Raw genomic sequence first — 18,704 nt, forward strand, 5'->3', positions numbered from 1 at the left:
ATGTTTATCGAATGAAGTTTAAGATTTTGGATGAGGCCTATATGTAATGTTGATTGAAGTTTATCTATAAGTTGTATGATCTATCTTGATTGCTTAATCACGCAGTGGTAATACTAAATTATGTATATGTTGCTCAGAACGTTTGCTAGTGAAACATAACGTTATGGCATATAAACTGCCGGGTGACCATATTTGTGCCGGCAGTTTAGCTGCCGGTAACTGTAGTTCCTATGCTAAAACCAGTCTGCCGGGAGAAAACAAACTGCCGGGAAATACATTGGTCGTGGCAGAGATACTGCCGGGAAAAATTTATCTGCCGGGAGAAGTTATCCCCGGCAGCCGTTCTTGTGGCAGTTCTATCTGCCGGGAGAACGGCTCTCCTGGCAGTTTGTCTGCCCTCTTAGTGGCTTTCTCCCGGCAGATTATATGCCATTGCATTAGTGTTGTGGTGTAGTGATATGCAAATCTTTCGGCCTGGCTATATAGTAATTAATTTGTGATGATCGGAGTTTGTTGCATGATTGCAATGTATCCCCTGCAACATTAATCCGCCGCCCAAACGATATCCGTACGTCAATATATAATGGTGTTGCAATCGGCAGCCACGGCAACCAGATACATAACATGGAGATCACCGTCTCCACCGTGCTGCTGCTTGTTGCCGGTGTGCCAGTCCATGTCCTGCCTACGATGTGCACGGCGGTCCGTGGCTTCAGCCTCCCGCTGGTCGCCAACCACGGCGGGGGCACGCACCGTGTGGACGCCGATGGCTTCATGGTCGTGAACACCACGAGCTTCCACCACCGTCCCTCCCTGACGGCCCCCCCGAGGTACACGTATGGCGTGGCCGTGACCATTGGCACGGGCCGCGGCAAGGGTACCCATTTCCTCGTGCTAGACACGGCCAGCAGCCTGCCGTGGATGCGGTGCGTGCACTGCTTGCCGGTGCAACGGCAACGTAGCCCGGTGTTCGACCCTAGCCACTCGAGCAGCTACCGCCCTCTCCATCCGGCGAACCCCCTGTGCCGGACGCCCAACCCCATCCACCCCGCCGGCGACAAGTGCTCCTTCCACCTCCCAGAGGAGGCACACGGCTTCGTCGGCGTCGACACCATCGTTCTGGGTGATCCGACTTTGCCTATCCATGGCATCGCCTTCGGGTGCGCGCAGGCCACCGAGGGGTTCGACACCAAAGGCACGTTCGCAGGCACACTGGGCATGGGCAGGCTGCCTTCCTCCCTTATCATGCAGATCAAGGACCGTGTCGCCTGGCGCTTCTCCTACTGTTTGATCGGCCCAGGTCACAGCCAGGACCGACATGGCTTCATCCGCTTCGGCGCCGACATCCCGGAGCCCTCGCCTCTAGTCCACCATCGCATCAAGATCCTTCCCACGCCGCCACACCACCCGCACGGTGCCGCCGACTCGGCCTACTACGTGAAGCTTCTGGGTGTGAGCCTCAACGGGTCCCCGATCCAGGGTATCCACCAAACTATGTTCGAGCGGCGGCACGACGGGTCAGGCGGGTGCTTCGTGGATGCCGGCACAGAGATCACCCATCTGGTGCCGGCGGCGTACACGCTCGTGGAGGAGGCGGTGGCCCATGTGGTGCAGCAGTGGGGGTACAAGCGTGTGCGTGACCGCGACTTCCACCTGTGTTTCCGGGAGGAGCCCGGGATCTGGTCGCGCATCCCGAGGTTGACGCTTGACTTTGAGGGCCCGCCTACTCGGCACGGGGAGCCCACGCGCGCGCACCTGGAAATCGGCTCCCGGCACCTCTTCTTGAAGGTTGAAAACGAGCAGGTGTTGTGCTTTGGTGTGTACCCCACGACCTCGCGCCACCCGACGGTCATCGGCGCCATGCAGCAGGTGGATACGCGATTCATTTTTGACCTCAGGGCCAACACCATCACCATCCACCCAGAGAGCTGTGAAGCCGACACCGAGCCCACCCCGTCCGAGTGGTGACGAGGCTTGTACCATTCATTAGCTACTCGTTGATCATTAGTCACTCATGTTTAAGACCGTTGTGCACCATCCTTAATCGAGTGGCATGTCAAGATATATAATAAACCATGGAGATTCATGCACAGTCTCCTCCTATTTTTAGTTTCACTTTAGCAATATGTAAGTTGCCTGAAAATTGAATTAGGGTCAGTCGATTTTTCTGACGTTGATTGCTGCTTCAAGATTCGTGCTTCCTTTCTTTTTCTGTTGTGTGTTGTTTCTGATTTGGGCTGGGAATTCAACTGACCAGTGTTTTGGGCGAGTTAAACCTTAGCAGGCTGAAGCCCATCAGCCCGTCTGACGACCCAACCTTCCTCTATCTTCTTTTGTTTTTGTCTATCTTATTTTTCTATTTTTGTTTGTTTTTTCTTTGTATTTATTAGACGTTTTTAGAATTTTATTTTGTCGCTATTTTTAGGATGTTTGGTGGGTGTAAATGTATGTACATAAATACGATATAATACATGCAAAAGTGCCCTATTATATAATTATTCTTTGCATATTATACAAAATGCAATTTTAGTGCAAAGTTGTGTCTGTGTTTTTCTTAATTTTTTTATTTTCAAAGGGTAATACGAATTCACTAATTAATTCTTCTTTTAAAACATTATTGCTTTGATTTTATTTTTGATTTTATTTATTTTCATTCTTCTATAAGGGTAACACCAATGCCACTAATTCATTGCTTCTTAGAATTTTTTGCCATAATTGCACTATTGTATGCTTATTCTTGCATATTTTTAATATGCACAATTTTAGTGTATATTTTGTGCAGATTTTTCATTATTTTAGTTTTATTTCTACTTAAAGGGTAAATACCAATGCCACTAGTTTATTCATCATTACAATACTTCATTATTTTTGTTAGGTTTTAATTTTTATTTGATTTTCTTTCTTTTAAGAGGGTAATACCAATGTCACAAATTTGTTCTTCCTTTTTTTTAATAAAAATTCCACTATTATATGCCTATTCTTGCATATTTTTTAAAAGCGCAATTTTCGTGTGTATCGGGTGCAAATTTTGCTATTCTTTGTTTTAGATTGTATTTCTTTGTTTTAGTTTTTATTTCATTTTCTTTCTTCTTAAAGGGTAATACGAAAGCCACTATTTCATTCTTTCTTAGAACACTTCATTATTTTGATTTTTTAGCTTTTGTTTCATATTGTTTCTTCTTTAAGAGTAATACCAATGCCTCTAATCAATTCTTCTTATGAATATTGTTTTTTGCAAAAAAATCCACTATTATGTGCTTATTCTTGCATATATTAAAAAAGTGCTATTTTCTAAGAAAGAATCCACTATTATGTGCTTATTCTTGCGTATATTTAAAAGCCACAATTTTTTTTACATTGTGTGCAAATTTTCTTATTCTTTGTTTGACACTTCTTTCTTTTGAATGGTAACAGCATGCCACAAATTTATTCCTTCTTGGAAAACTTTTTGTGAAACTTTCATTACTATATGCTTATTCTTGCATATTATGAATAAGCGCAATTTCTATGTAAATTGTGTGCAATTTTTGTATTTATCTTATTTTATTTTTTATTTCCTTTTTTGAAGGGTAATACCAATGCCACTAGCTCATTCTTTCTTGGAAAACTTCTTTTCTTTTGTTGGACTATGGTTATTTTTGTGCTCTATTGCATTCGATTGCAGGATGTGCCAAAAAGTTGAGAGATTATACAATTTAGATATGATTTTTAGCACATGGGTGTATCTATATAGTAGGTTCTGCTTTATTCATTTCTTTGATCACTTATTCATTTTTGTGTAAAGTAGTTGGCCGCAGTGGCGGAGAATGGAAAATAAAAACTAGGTGGGCCAGCCCTAGAGGAGAACACAGAGAAAAAATAGTCTTGCCTGTGCCTGTGGAGTGTTGCTTGCTAGTGTAGTTTAGCTGATAATACAGTCTTGCAGTTGCATATCGGACTGATCAGCTGGTTCGAGCTAGCTAGCTAATAGTAGCCGACTTTCCGTTTCAAAAAAAAAAAGTACCGACTTGATAGATCATTGGTGCGAGCCAAGGATATTCAGTATTGGCGAAGCGAGCCAACGTTGTACGTACCCATGCAGTGTCGGACTGCACATATTGACAGTATAATTTTTCGGACATGGGCTGGGCACCACGGCTGCCTTTTTCCTCGAGTAGCTCCCGTCTGCGGTTAGCTAGTTGTTAAAGAAGAAGAAAGTGACTGACCCAAATTTTAGATTCAGTCACCTGACATTTAGTGGCTCCCCTTTAGTTTAGTAGGAGATTCAACCTAGACTTGTTCATATCTTCAAAAAAAGGGAACCACATCATTAGTTAGTTAGGATCCGAAAATAACGCTCTGATGTTAAGAACCTCATGTACATGGGCTGCCCCTCTTCGACCAGCAGATTCAAATAGACTTGTTCATACCATGCTTCCAGGAAATTGAACCGGTGGACCTTTCAAAGCCAGTAGGATGGGTTCATATATCATTATCTGGCACTGATCGCCGGTATGGATTTTGTAAATTAAAGGGAAAAGTATGTTTATGCTGAAAAAGGCTTTCATCCCGTTTTATATATAATGCACAGATCACCAACAACTCAGTACAACACACGCCATCAACACATACGCACACACCCAAGGCAGGATACATAGACGCTGAGCGCAGCAACACCACCCCTAGCACTACAAGAGCCACCGGGGCCTCAACCGTGAACACGCCACCGCGAAGAGGAGAAGCTACATACGACGCTCCGTGTGCTCCAAGGCGGTGCCAACAGGAAGGTTACGACACAGAAGCGCCGCCACCGCCCGACCCAAGGATCAGGGTTTCCCCCAGAGCAACACGCCGGGCAGCGAGAGTCGCGGCGACGCCTTCAAGAAGGGAACGAGCTTCGCCGTCGCCGGTCAGTCCGAAGATAGAACAGGTTTTCACCCCGACCAATATTCACTGCCACCGAACGCCGCACCCTGGCTACCACACCGCCCACACGGCCATGGCCACCAGGCAGCACCAAGTCACGGGCTTTGCCCAGAAGCACCGCGACACCACCACCAGGGCCGCCGCATTCCGGCGCTCCTATGTCCTCCGGTGGTCATTTCTACCTCTTTTCGTGTGTGGGGGTTAAACATTTCCGGATTGGACCGAGACTTGTCATGCGGCCTTGGTTTACTATCGGTAGACCGCCTGTCAAGTTTCGTGCCACTTGGACTTCGTTTGATACAACAACGGTTAACCGAGGGACCGAAAAGGCCTCGTGTGTGTTGCAGCCCAACACCCTTCCAATTTGGTCCAAAACCCACCAAAAACCCCTCCATCATCTAGAGCGTTCGATCACGATCGCGTGGTCGAAAACCGCACTCCATTTGGAGCTTCCTAGCTCCCTCTATCTATAAAACTAGTCCCTCCTCCGAAATTTCGGGTCTCTCCAACCCCTAACCCTAAAAATCTCGTCGCGCCGCTGCCGGACACGTCCGTCCCGGGCAGACGAAATCGCGCCGCCGCCCCGCACCAGTGGCGTAGCGCCACGTGGCGCTTCACCGCCCCCCGCGCCGCCGACCCGGGCAAGCCCATCGCCGGCCCCCGAGGCCCGCGCGCCCACCGCCGCCACCTACCACGCCACGCCGCCTCCCCGCCTCCTCGCGCCTCGCCGCCGGCCTGCCGCGCCTCCTCGCGCTGCCGCACTTCCCCTCGCCGGCCACCACACTTCCTCGTCACCGGCGACCGCTGCTGCAGCTCCGGCCGCCGCCCCCCGCCGCGTAAGCGCCGCCCGAGGCCGCCGCCCTCCGCCGCGCCTCCTCCCCGGCGACCTCTCCTCCGTCCGGCCGCCTCCACCGCCGTCTTCTTCGTCGTCTCCGGCCGGCCATCTTCAAAAATCGCGCCCTGCTACAGTAACTCCGGCCGGATCTGGAAATCTCGGGTTGACTTTTTCATCCCGAAACCCTAACTTTTTAGCATTTTTCTGCATGCCATAACTCTGCATCCGTAGCTCCGATTCATGCGTGTAGCATATCAAAATGTTCGGTCGGACGAGTACATCATTTCGTCTCATTGCATCATTTTCATTTGAGCTCATCTTGATGCCCGAAATGCTGTTGGAAGAGGGCTATGTGAGGAATATGTCAGATCTCTTTCAGCAAATGGCTTTTTGTCATTTTTCCATGTTTAATGTGTGCATGCTATGATCCTGAGCTCTACATGTGTTTTGTTAAATGCCATGCCATCTTTACAGGGGTGTATTCCATGTATTTTTGTGATATTTGTGGTGACTAGCACAAGCATGCAAAGTAGCCTACTCGTTGATGCTGATTTCAGGGACTTAGAATTTCACCAAGTCCTTGTCCTGTTTTTGTTTTTATGCCATATGTTCATGTTGTTTCCTAGTGATCCGTGCCTCTTTTGAGGATGATCAGTAAGGATGTTTTGTTAACATTGTGGTGCTCTATCCATCCATGTCTTTGTTTGCATTTATGGAGCACCCTAGCTTGAATCAATCGAGTTCTACTTTTGCTATAAAATGTTCCTGGCATATTGTTGACATGTTTAGCGATTTTGCCGAGGATGTTGCTATTGATCCGTGCATGCTATGTTGTTGTTCTTGCCATGTCTTCTTGATGGGTGTATTCTTAGTTTGTCATGCCATGCTCTGTAGTGAGTGCATCGGGCTCGTAAACATGTCTACTCGTTAACTGTTTTGCATGCTCCAGTTTTTCACTAAGTCTAAATTTGTTTGTGTTTTTACTATGTTCACATGCTTGCAATTGTATTTTCTGATCCCTTTTGGCTCAAAGTCACCAAGGGACTTTTGTTATATGCTTATAGTAGCTTCATGTCATGCCTTGCTTTGCCATGATATGTTCCTATAGCATGTAGTTTTCATGCTCTAAAGATTGCTTCCTGATGATAGATTCCAGACTTGTGTTAATTTCACCAAGTCTGAAACCTGTCATCATTTGCACTTTTGCCATGCTTGTTTGAACCTGTTAATGGATGAATTAGCCGTAGCTCAGTGTTCATGTTTGTCAAGAATCATGAGTGGATCCCTACCATGTATTTTGTTGTTATGTTTGAGTGCTGTAGCATATTTATCTTGATGCATTTAGATGGCCACTTGCTGATTATCGCAGACCGGTGCCATATTTGTTTTGCTTGCCATTTCCAAACCGTGCATCCGATTCCGGTGATCTTTATATCGGTTTCAACCGAAATCATCTCACCTTTCCAGTGGCACTCTTGGATTTCCAAGTTGAGGCCAAGTTCAATCATTTATTTGCAAATCATGCCTATGCATCACATATCGCATCCCGCATAGCATACCATGTTTGCATCATGTTGCTTGAGCTTTGCACGTGGTTGATTATGCTCCTTTTGCTTGTTGTTCTTGTTTGGGTAGAGCCGGGAGACGAGTTCATGAAAGAGGAGCCCGTTGAGTTCGCTTACGAGGATCAAGGCAACTCTGAGTACTTTGCAGGCAAGATGACCATACCCTCGAAATCACTTCTATCTTTGCTTGCTAGATGCTCGCTCTTTTGCTATGCCTATGCTACGATACCTACCACTTGCTTATCATGCCTCCCAATTGCCATGTCAAACCTCTAACCCACCATGTCCTAGCAAACCGTTGTTTGGCTATGTTACCGCTTTGCTCAGCCCCTCTTATAGCGTTGCTAGTTGCAGGTAAAGATTGAAGATTGTTCCTTGTTGGAACATGTTTATTGTTGGGATATCACAATATTATCTTGTTTATATTAATGCACCTATATACTTGATAAAGGGTGGAAGGCTCGGCCTTATGCCTGGTGTTTTGTTCCACTCTTGCCGCCATAGTTTCCGTCATATCGGTGTTATGTTCTCGGATTTTGCGTTCCTTACACGCTTGGGTTATAATGGGAACCCCTTGACAGTCCGCCTTGAATAAAACTCCTCCAGCAGTGCCCAACCTTGGTTTTACCATTTGCCACCTAGCCTCTTTTTCCCTTGGGTTTCCGGAGCCCAAGGGTCATCTTTATTTAAACCCCCCCCCCCCCCCCGAGCCAGTGCACCTCTGAGTGTTGGTCCAAACTAGAGCCCTGTGCAGCGCCCCCTCGAGGAAACTCGAGGTTTGGTTTTAGTTGTATGGAGCGCTCATCTAAGTGTGCCCTGAGAACGAGATATGTGCAGCTCCTATCGAGATTTGTCGGCACATTCGGGCGGTATTGCTGGACTTGTTTTACCATTGTCGAGGATGTCTTGTAACCGGGATGCCGAGTCTGATCGGATTGTCTTGGGAGAAGGAATATCCTTCGTTGACTGTGAGAGCTTGTGATGGCCTAAGTTGGGACTCCCCTGCAGGGTTTTGAACTTTTGAAAGCCATGCCCGCGGTTATGGGCAGATGGGAATTTATTAATGTTCGGTTGTAGATAACCTGAAACTTAACTTAATTAAAATGCACCAACCGTGTGTGTAACCGTGATGGTCTCTTCTCGGCAGAGTCCGGGAAGTGAACACGGTGTTGGAGTAATGCTTGACGTAGGTTGTTCTAGGATCACTTCTTGATCATAGTTGTTCGATCGTGCTTTTGCCTTCTCTTCTCGCTCTCTTTTGCGAGAGGTTAGCCTCCATATATGCTAGTCGCTTGCTGCAGCTCCACATCATACCTTTACCTTACCTATAAGCTTAAATAGTCTTGATCGCGAGGGTGCGAGATTGCTGAGTCCCCGTGACTCACAGATTACTTCCAAACCAGATGCAGGGACCGATGATACCGTTCCAGATGATATGACCGAGCTCAAGTGGGAGTTCGATGAAGACTCTCACCGTTACTACGTGTCTTTCCCAGATGATCAGTAGTGGTGCCCAGTTGGGCGATTAGGGACTTTGTCGCATTTGGGGGTTGATCTTTATTTTGGTGTCGTAGTCGGACCATGAGTGTATTGGATGAATGTAATGACTTATTTATGTAGTTGTGTGACGTGGCGAGTGTAAGCCAACTATGTACTTTTCTCCTTTATTTATTTACATGGGTTGTTGTGAAGATTACCTCACTTGCGACATTGCTTTCAATGCGGTTATGCCTCTGAGTCGTGCTTCGACACGCAGAAGATATAGCCGCATCGAGGACGTTACAAAACCCATGCCCCTTCGTTTTGAGATACAGGTCCAAACCAGAGAAGTTGGTGACCATATGTTTATGTATCTCGGACTCAAAGCGGAGCTCTGCATTTCGAGAATTAAGTGAATCCTACAAAATCAATTTCGCAACATGTCATGAACAAATCGATTTAGCCCGTACATTGAGCGAAGGATTAAATGAAACGTACTTGGGCACACATGTGCAGGGACAGGACATGGACGATGGGGCACCGCAAAGATGTGTTTTTTCCTAGGTCCGCCTGCCCGTTCCTCTCTGTCGTGGTTAAGCCCACCTCCAAGAGGCCCCAGAGATCAAACCTGTATAACACCCTGGCATACGAGCACCGCCACGAGACCTTCTCCACCATTGATGCTAAGACGGAGACCCCGAGGTCGCCGCGGGCATGGAAGTGCACTGTCAATTGCTTAAGCATGGCGGCCTTGACGTCAATACGGGTTGTCCACATGTTCCTGCTCTCTACAACAATTTCTTGCAACGACTGTGAGTGCATTGTGAGTTTGTCCATGCTTACCAAACCGGTGTTGTACACCGTGAGCAAGCGCAGGCACGAGCAGCAACGGATCAATGCAGCAAGGTCGACGTGGCAGCCTGAGAGGGAGAGTCTCTTCAGTGAGGGGAACCCGGCACATGCCCGTAGTGGGGCCAAGAGGAGGTATCCAACATGCAGGGCAATGGAGGTGGCGTAGTCCAAGCAGGGCAGGTCCACGCCCGAACAGTGGACTTGTAGATTCCGCGGGAGGGTGAAGCGCAGTTCGGAAGGTGTGAGCCTTGCGGCGACACGTAGTAGAGAGGAGACACTGGAGGGGAGCATGTCATCTTGCAAGGGGATGCTGATGTCGAGGAGGAGTCGATGAAACACCCTGGGACAAGTGGCATGGTGGAGAGCGGTCTCGAGCGAGCCGAACAGGACATCATGGAGGGTGATGGTGACCTTCGGGAGGCGGGTCCAGAAGCTGTGCCACCGGTGGGAGGGGATGCATGTACGCACTGCAGCACGGGCGCAACCGAGGAGCTTGAGCACCTGGAGGAGCAGATCATCTGAGAGGGTGCTGATGAGGTCTGTTGAACCATGGGAGCCATGGCGCGATCCATCGTGCGACTCCGACTCCTCCATAGAAAACCCACCTACAAATAAATTATTTTAGAGAGTGATATAACTCATGGGGCAATAGTATGCTCTTATACTACCTTGCTTTGTTTCCAAAATCAACACTCCAGAGTTTGAAAGTATATCTTGTTATTCTTGTAGTTCATTATTTATTTTCTACAAATTTGGTCAACCTTAGACTTTCAGACCTTTGATCAAATTTAGAGGAATCAGTTTATTTTCTTTTTTGTAGGAAAGCATGAGTTTAGAGTGTACAAAAGATAAAAGTAACTATCACGTAGATCTAGGAAATATGCTAATCATGGATAAGATAAAAGTAAATGTTGCTTCTAGGAATATGGTAATCATGTAAAAGTGCTAACCAGAAAAAAAAACCAATGCTGCTTTCCACATATGGATACTCCCGGAAGATGTTGTTTATTTGTGTGCACCAATCATCACTGGGCACGTCCTGATCTAGCAGCCTCGCCGTCACACTTTTGAGCATGGGCGCACATCTAAATAGCACTCTTAATAAATCAAGCTCATGATCCTCCCCGTCCAATCCGTCAATTTCCACCTTTTGAAGATTATTCTAGGAGACAATTTGGATTCTCCAACCCTTTGGGCGATGACAAGGGCAATTAAGTGGGCACGCTTTTTTCACCTATATATTTAAGATAAATGTGAATCACATCTCAATGCATTATTTATATAGATGCTCCGACCCCTTAGATGTTCACTGAGAAATGATAATTAGTACTGAACGCGTACGTTTCAAATATATAAGCACGGTGATAAGTTACCTCTGATCTCGACAGCACGATCTTAAGGGTTACTATATCGGTAAGACAAAGACCGATAATTTATGCGAAAGAGACGCAACACAAATGGTCCAAGCATGTGCCCTCTTGTTGTGAGATGTAGGTTCAAATAACCAGATAAGTGGGTGCCCATATTTCTACGTATCTCTGTGGCAAGGTGGTACTCTTCCACTGGGTGAAGACAATATGAACCCTGCAAAATCAATTAAGCAAGACATGATCATGAATAAGTTTAATTTAGCCGGTAGTCCATATATAAATAGGGCAGGCAGGACGGGAGACATACTTTGGCACACATGTGCAGGGTCAAGACGTCGACCCGACGGAGCACTCCGTCTCCGTGTCTCTCGCGCGGCGACTCGAAGCCCAGGTCGAGGTAGCACGCGGAGAGGGTCAGCCTCTCGAGCGCCGGGAACCCTGAATGAGCGCGCAACGACAACACGTGCGGCGACACCCCGCGCAGCTCGATCGAGGTGGCGCGGTGAAGGCAAGGCAGCTGTATGGGGCGCGTCCAGTCCACGTACCGCGTGAGGGTGAAGCGGAGCTCCGCCGGCGCGAGCGCCGCGGCGGCACGGAGAACCGTGGAGACGCTGTTGGCGGGCAGCCTGCTGCCCTCTTCCGGGACACGGATGTCGAGGAGGCGCACCCGGGGCCCGGCTGCGTGGCGGAGAGCGGCCTCAAGGGAGCCGAGCGGGACGTCGTTGAGGGTGACGTCGACCACGGGGAGGCCGGAGCAGACAAGGCGCCACCGGCGGGAGAGGACGCTGGTGCACGCGGCGGTGTGGGCGCAGCGGAGCCGGAGAAGGACCTGGTGGAGCAGACCGTTCGGGAGAGAGCTGATGCGGTCGCCGCTCTGGTCTTTATTAGGTTGGAAGCGTTCCTACTCCTCGAAAGAGCCACATGGTATGTATATATTGGGGACGAGAAGATGCCCTCGTCGTAGCGTGCAAGCAAGGAACGATCGATCTTCTGATCTGATCGTTTACAAGAGAAAAAGGAGTTTAAACAGAAGTACAGGAAGAGGTTGAGATTATATGGACTCTTGATCTATACTACTATTAAACAATCAAACAAGAACTTTTTTAAGCACACCCCATAAAGCGTATACAGATCCAATACCACCGCACGATTAGGCCCACTAAAATCAATCTAACGGTTAGCCTTAACCTAAATTATTTTCTGTGTGCACTTAGCAATTTACATTGACTGACCGTACTCCACCGTGAAGGAAAATATGAAACTCCACGCCTGAGCAATTAGGAAACTAATAATCACGGGTGCATCCTATTCTAGAAAACTAAATCAGAGTGCATCCATCCTATTAGGAAACTAATCTCAGACAAATCCATCCTATTAAAAAACTTATCTCGGACGTATCCATTCTATTAGAAAGCTAATCGCGAGCCGCCTGCCGCCATCATACACGCTAGCCACGATGGGGAAGCGCGAGGAGCTTCGTCTTCCTTCGGGAACACACGTGCCATCGCCGCCATCGTCTTCTGCCTGGAGGCCAGACGCTATTCTGCCGCTACTGCGACGACTCCATCCACGTCCAGGGCATGCTCTCCGGCAACCATCGGCATCCGTGTTGACTTCAACTCCGTTCGCAGCACCCACACCGACAAAGTGTCTGTTCAGTGGGTGCACGTGCATTAAATATTAAATAAGAATCGTGGGGCTTCAAGCAATCTAGAATTATAGATTTAGAATTATCTTAGGTTGCCGATTGCTGTACTGAAAATGTGTAATTATATATGGCACGTACATAAGAATGCAACAATCTTGTCTTACAAAGTAGGATCAAGAGGGGTACTGAAGAAGTCAAGATGCAGAGTCTATTTCCCATGATTACTTCTCATATTCATGTAGGCTTCCTTGGGCTTTACTTCGTACCACCATATGCATTAAACTTTATCATAATTGCATAGCAATCCAGTAAATTATGTAAGATTCAGTAGGAGGCAAGATATTGAAGATGTACTACTATTTCAGTTACATGATTCTATACATCTAAAACGGGTCACATGACTCCGTAACTGTTGTTAGAGAATATCTCTCGCTGTTCTGTAAAGGTATGCAATCTCTACTGTGTTCCAATAAAGAGAATTTTACCATACAGAAGGATCCAATGAAGAAACTAATCCGGCTGAGTTCCAATAAATATATCCTTCAAAGGATTTGTCCTAATACAGCTGCCGTATATTGGTACAGAGAAATCATATAAACTGTACTCAGTCGGATTTATTTTGTTTCATGGCAGAGAAACCAAATACCTTTCGCTATTTTGGCACATATATTTGTTCTTATATACTTGTGCAGTTTCGAATGATCCAACATATCTGCAGTCATCAAACTTGAAGACATGCTGTTTAAGGCCTTATTTGCACCGCCTCTCTTTCTTTGTCTGCGCGCCTCTTTCCTCCAATAATAATAATGAACAACGTTTTCCGGATCAGGTATTACACTGTTACAAAAGTATGCTGAAGCTACTCCTTACGACAAGGAAAAAGAGGATGAATGCTTTCTATCTTCACCAGTTTTGTAGCATGTTACAAATTGTTGGCTCTTTCTTATTTGAGGATTCATCATTTTTTTGTAATTTAGAAGCTGACCTGAAAGCTTGATAAGGTTAAGCTTGACAAATACTCTAGAATACTTTTCCTTCCATCTTTATTTTTCTTCATAACTCATTTCAGTTTCTATGCGTATAAAGCGTCTTACATCATTATAAGTTAGTATGGTTGCCAACACATAAACACATACAAAACCGGATAAATATTTTCTATCATGATAATTATTGGATTTGTTTTAGCCCTTTTACATTTCAATTAATTCTTGTAAATCATCTTTATTTCATATAGAAGTCGTTGTAGTCACATATCATCTTCTATTTCCTATTATCCATAGTAGGTAGCTAGCTATATAATTTTGGCAGTCCACACAACCAAAAAATATATATAATTTGATCCAAATTAGTACAAATATATATTTTGCTATGCAGATTAGTAGAATAAAATAAGATTCGAGAATTAAGCATCTTGAACAATATAATTGCACCGTAAGGCAGTTTATACTTTTTTTTCCTGGCTACACTCGAAGAGAAGACTATATTTTTAAAAACAATTGCTGATTAATAAATAATTGCTGATTTTATTTAAATGAGAATATTTTCCTGCTATTACTATATGCAGCAACATAACCACTATCGTGTCTCGCTTTTGAAAATACAATTTGAGCGACATCAAACATTGTGTATCCATTTGATTTGTATTTTTAAAAACGTTTATTTTTTTATATTATGTGAATTCACCCGTTTTACGTTCGAGACGTGCGTTGCACGTGCATGCTTACTAGTAACTAATAAATTCAACACCCTCCCTTAATATCAACTATCCTATATTTAGATTCCTCTTGAATTCTTCAAATAACTTGACTGGCAAAGCTTTAGTAAAACCGTCTGCCACTTAATCTTTGGAAGGAATGAACCGAATGTCCAACTTTTTCTCTGCAACTCTTTCTCGCACAAAATGAAAATCAATTTCAATATGCTTGGTTCTACCATGAAACACTGGATTTGCAGAAAGATAAGTTGCTCCCAAATTGTCACACCATAGACATGAAGTGCGATGTCGCTTGATTCCCAACTCATGAAGTAATGATTCTAGCCAAATAATTTCAGCTGTAGCATTTGCTAGAGATTTGTACTCTGCTTCTGTACTTGATCTTGATACTGTAGCATGTTTCCTGACACTCCAGGAAATAAGATTAGAACCAAAAAATACTGCAAAACCTCCAGTTGATTTTCTATCATCACTGCATCCTGCCTAGTCAGCATCAGAAAAGGCACTAACAAGATTAGAATTAGAGTGTTTGAACTGAAGACCCAAACTTGCAGTATGTTTTATGTATCTTACAATTCTTTTAACTGCTGTCCAGTGTACAGTAGTAGGTGCATGCAAATACTGACAAACCTTGTTGACAGCAAAAGATATGTCTGGCCGTGTCAATGTTAAGTACTGTAGAGCTCCCACAGTGCTTCTGTATCTAGTGCTTTCTTCCTCTTTAAGTGGCTCTCCTTCAAATGCTGAAAGTTTTTCTGAAGAGGACAATGGTGTGGGTGAAGGCTTGCAGTCCTTCATCCCCATACGAGTTAGAAGTTCAGTAGCATATTTTTCTTGAGTCAACAATATGCCATCTTGAACTTTCTTAATTTCAATGCCTAGGAAGAAATGTAGATAACCAAGATCCTTGAGAGCAAATTCTGAACTTAGATCATGGAGAAGAGCATTAGTGGCACTTTGTGAAGAACTTGCAACTATAATATCATCAACATATATTAAGACAAATATAAATGTGTTTGCCTTGTTATAAATGAAAAGTGACGTGTCAGCTTTTAATGCAACAAAACCAAGATGCCTTAACCGAGAGCTCAACCTTGAGTACCATGCTCTCGGTGCTTGTTTCAAACCATAAAGAGCCTTATCAAGTTTGCAAACATAGTGAGGTGTTTTTTTATTCTCATACCCAGGCGGTTGTTTCATGTAAACCTCCTCTTCCAGAACACCATGCAAAAACGTGTTCTGAACATCCAGCTGTCTCAAGCTCCATCCTCTGGATACAACAATAGAAAGCACAAGTCTAATAGTTGTAGCCTTAACAACGGGACCGAAAGTATCCTCATAATCTAAACCATAACACTGTTTAAAACCCTTTGCAACTAGACGTGCTTTGTACCTGTCAATTGAACCATCTGCCTTTTTTTGATTCTATAGACCCACTTACAGTCAATGACATTTTTACCTCTTTGATTTGGTACAAGATGCCATGTTTTGTTTCTCATAAGTGCACAATATTCTTCATCCATTGCCTTTTTCCATCTAGTATCTCCAAGTGCATCTTCCAGCTTTGTTGGTTCTCCTATAACACACAACAAGCCATACGGTATAGTGCCATCAGTTCAAATTTTTGGATTTCTTATACCTTTCTGCAATCGGGTTGTGACACGCGAAGTTATAGCTGATTGCAGCCTAGTAGACTGTGATGGTTGTTGCACAGGAGATGCTGCAGAAGATGAAACCGCAGATGATCCTGGAGAAGAATCTGATCCGCTTTGCATAGAAGATCCTGAGTTTGAAGCTGTAGTTTGCTGTGTGGCCAAAGAGTTGCTCTCTCTTGAGTTTTGGGCCGCAGAAGATCCTGACCCAAGCGCTGCCTCCTGCGCGCGCGTGGGTTGTGAAGATCCCGAGCCTGTCACCATCACGGGGCCGCGCATAGGGTGTGGAATCTCACCCTGCGGTTGGCCCAGCTGCCCCCTGCGACGCGTTGGCCCCGACACGGATACCGATCCGGTCGCTGTTGCGTCGGTCGTTATCACGGGCTCGCGCGTGGGGCGCGCCCGGTGCGCTGATGCGCCGCCATGCAGTTGGCCTGAGTTGCCTCTGCTGCGCGCCAGATCCAAGGAGGGGGATTCCTCACGCACAGGATCTGAAGCCTGACGCACAGGAGTTCCAGGCGGCTCCAAATCCACCTCGTGTCCCGCGCCTTCTTCTTCCTCTAGCACATGAAATATGCCTTCGTTTTCAGCGAGATTTTGATCATTTTCTACACCGTTCTCTGCACCGTTTTCTCTAGTAACCTGCACAGGTGTAGACACAATACTTGGACTAGAAAAATCATCAGTTGGATTAGTACAATTGTCGCCCCTATGATCAAATGCTCGAAGATTTGGTGGAAGAAGAAGAATTTCCTTTTTTAGGAGAGCTCCGGCATTCGGGTGAAGGGATTCAAAAGGGAAAACGGACTCGTCAAAAACAACATCACGAGATATATAAACCCTTCCTGTAGATACATCTAGACATTTGACTCCTTTGTGGATTGGACTGTAGCCCAAGAAGACACACTTTTTGGAACGAAAAGCAAGCTTGCGTGTATTATATGGTCTAAGGTTGGGCCAGCATGCACAACCAAATACACGAAGTGAATTGTAATTAGGAGTAATGCCAAAAAGGAATGTGATAGGAGTCTCAAATTTGATGACTTTGCTAGGGAGCAAGTTGATGAGATAAGTGGCTGTCAAGAATGCTTCATCCCAAAATTTTAGTGGCATAGATGAATTTTCTAAAAGAGCTAGTCCTACCTCAACAACATGGCGATGTTTTCGTTCGGCAGAACCATTCTTTTGATGAGCGTGAGGACATGCGACATGATGGGAGACACCAAGTTGCTGAAAGAAGGAATTTAGCTTCTGGTATTCACCTCCCCAGTCAGTTTGCATGGCAATGATCTTAGTGTTCAATTTTCTTTCAACAAGATTCTGGAAATTCTTAAAAACTTGAAACACTTCAGATCGTTTCTTAAGAAGATATATCCAAGTAAACTTACTATAAACATCAATAAAGCTTACATAATATGAATGTCTACCAACTGAAGTAGGAGCTGACCCCCAAACATCTGAGAATATAAGTTGTAAGGGTGCAGTAGAGATGCTGGTAGAGACAGGATATGGTAGCTGATGACTTTTAGCTTGCTGACATGGATCACAAACTGACTCAATGCTAGCCTCATGAGAATGAGGGAGCTTATTTTGACTAAGAATAAGTTTGACAATAACTGCTGAAGGATGACCTAATCTACTATGCCACTTTGCAGAAGACGACTTGTTGGCGACAAAAGCTTGCTTATTTGACGATAGTGATGATGAAGATATGAGTGGGTAAAGGCCTCCCACGCACTTGCCCCTAAGAAGTACTCTCCTCGTGTCCAAGTCCTTAACCAAAAAGAAATAAGGATAAAATTCAATGAGAACATGATTATCAAGAGTAAACCTATGAACAGAGACAAGATCTTTTGAAGTTTCAGGAACATATAGAATTCTGTTTAGATGCAAGTTTTTCATGGGGGTTTTTACAATTGAACTACCAACATGAGTAATTTTCATACCAGAACCGCTTGCGGTGTGAATTTGATCCGGTCCATGATACTTGTCTCTGATTGTTAGCTTGTCCAGCTCACCCGTGATGTGTTTTGTGGCTCCAGTGTCCGCGTACCAGTTGGTGTCGATGCCATAGCCACCAGTGGTGACAACATTTGCCTCCTTTTCCTCATAGTCATCTTCCTCATAGCGATCCCAACATGCACGGGCACCTCCTGCATGAAACTTGTAACAGATCTGGCACTCGGGGTAATCCCGATTTGGTTGTTGACGTTGCTGCTGCTGCTGCTGCTGCGGACGACCTCGGTAGCCTCTGCCACCATTGGCGCCGGAAGGAGTGGGAGGACGCCTTCCTCGGCCACGTCCTCTGTTGCCGTGCCCGCGGCTTCTGTTGTTGCGCCCCCTTCCTCTTTACACCATGTTGGCTGAAGAGTTGAAGCCAGTGCCATCTCCTCCATCGCCCAACATCTCCACCCTTTGATCGAAGGCGAAAATTTGGGCAAAGAGTTCATCCACAGTTATAGATCTCTTGACAGCGCCGATGGCAGCCACCACTGGATCATAGTCGCGGTCGAGACCCGCGAGTACATAATCCACCATCTCGGGGTCAGAGATTGGACGACCTGCTGCTGCAAGTTCATCCCCAAGATTTTTCATCTTCGCGATGTAGGAGCTGCTGGACATGGTGCCCTTCTTCGTGATGGCGATCCGCAGATTTGTGATGCGGGACTGTGACTGCGATGCAA

The 18,704-nt window shown here is 45.6% G+C and overlaps 1 protein-coding gene across 1 annotated transcript; it reads left to right on the plus strand.

Annotated features, from left to right (window-relative positions):
* The first annotated feature begins 624 nt into the window (after positions 1-624).
* Positions 625-1,968, plus strand: LOC125515776 (aspartic proteinase nepenthesin-2-like). Its single transcript, XM_048681278.1, has one exon. It carries the CDS (start codon positions 625-627, stop codon positions 1,966-1,968), a length of 1,344 nt encoding a protein of 447 aa, XP_048537235.1.
* Positions 1,969-18,704: the final 16,736 nt, after the last annotated feature.

This window comes from Triticum urartu, chromosome 6, assembly GCF_003073215.2.
Source record: "Triticum urartu cultivar G1812 chromosome 6, Tu2.1, whole genome shotgun sequence".
In the NCBI taxonomy this organism is placed as follows: Eukaryota; Viridiplantae; Streptophyta; class Magnoliopsida; order Poales; family Poaceae; genus Triticum; species Triticum urartu.

Coding starts and splice junctions, on each gene's coding strand:
- LOC125515776 (XM_048681278.1), top strand. CDS start 625: ATGGAGATCACCGTCTCCACCGTGCTGCTGCTTGTTGCCGGTGTGCCA.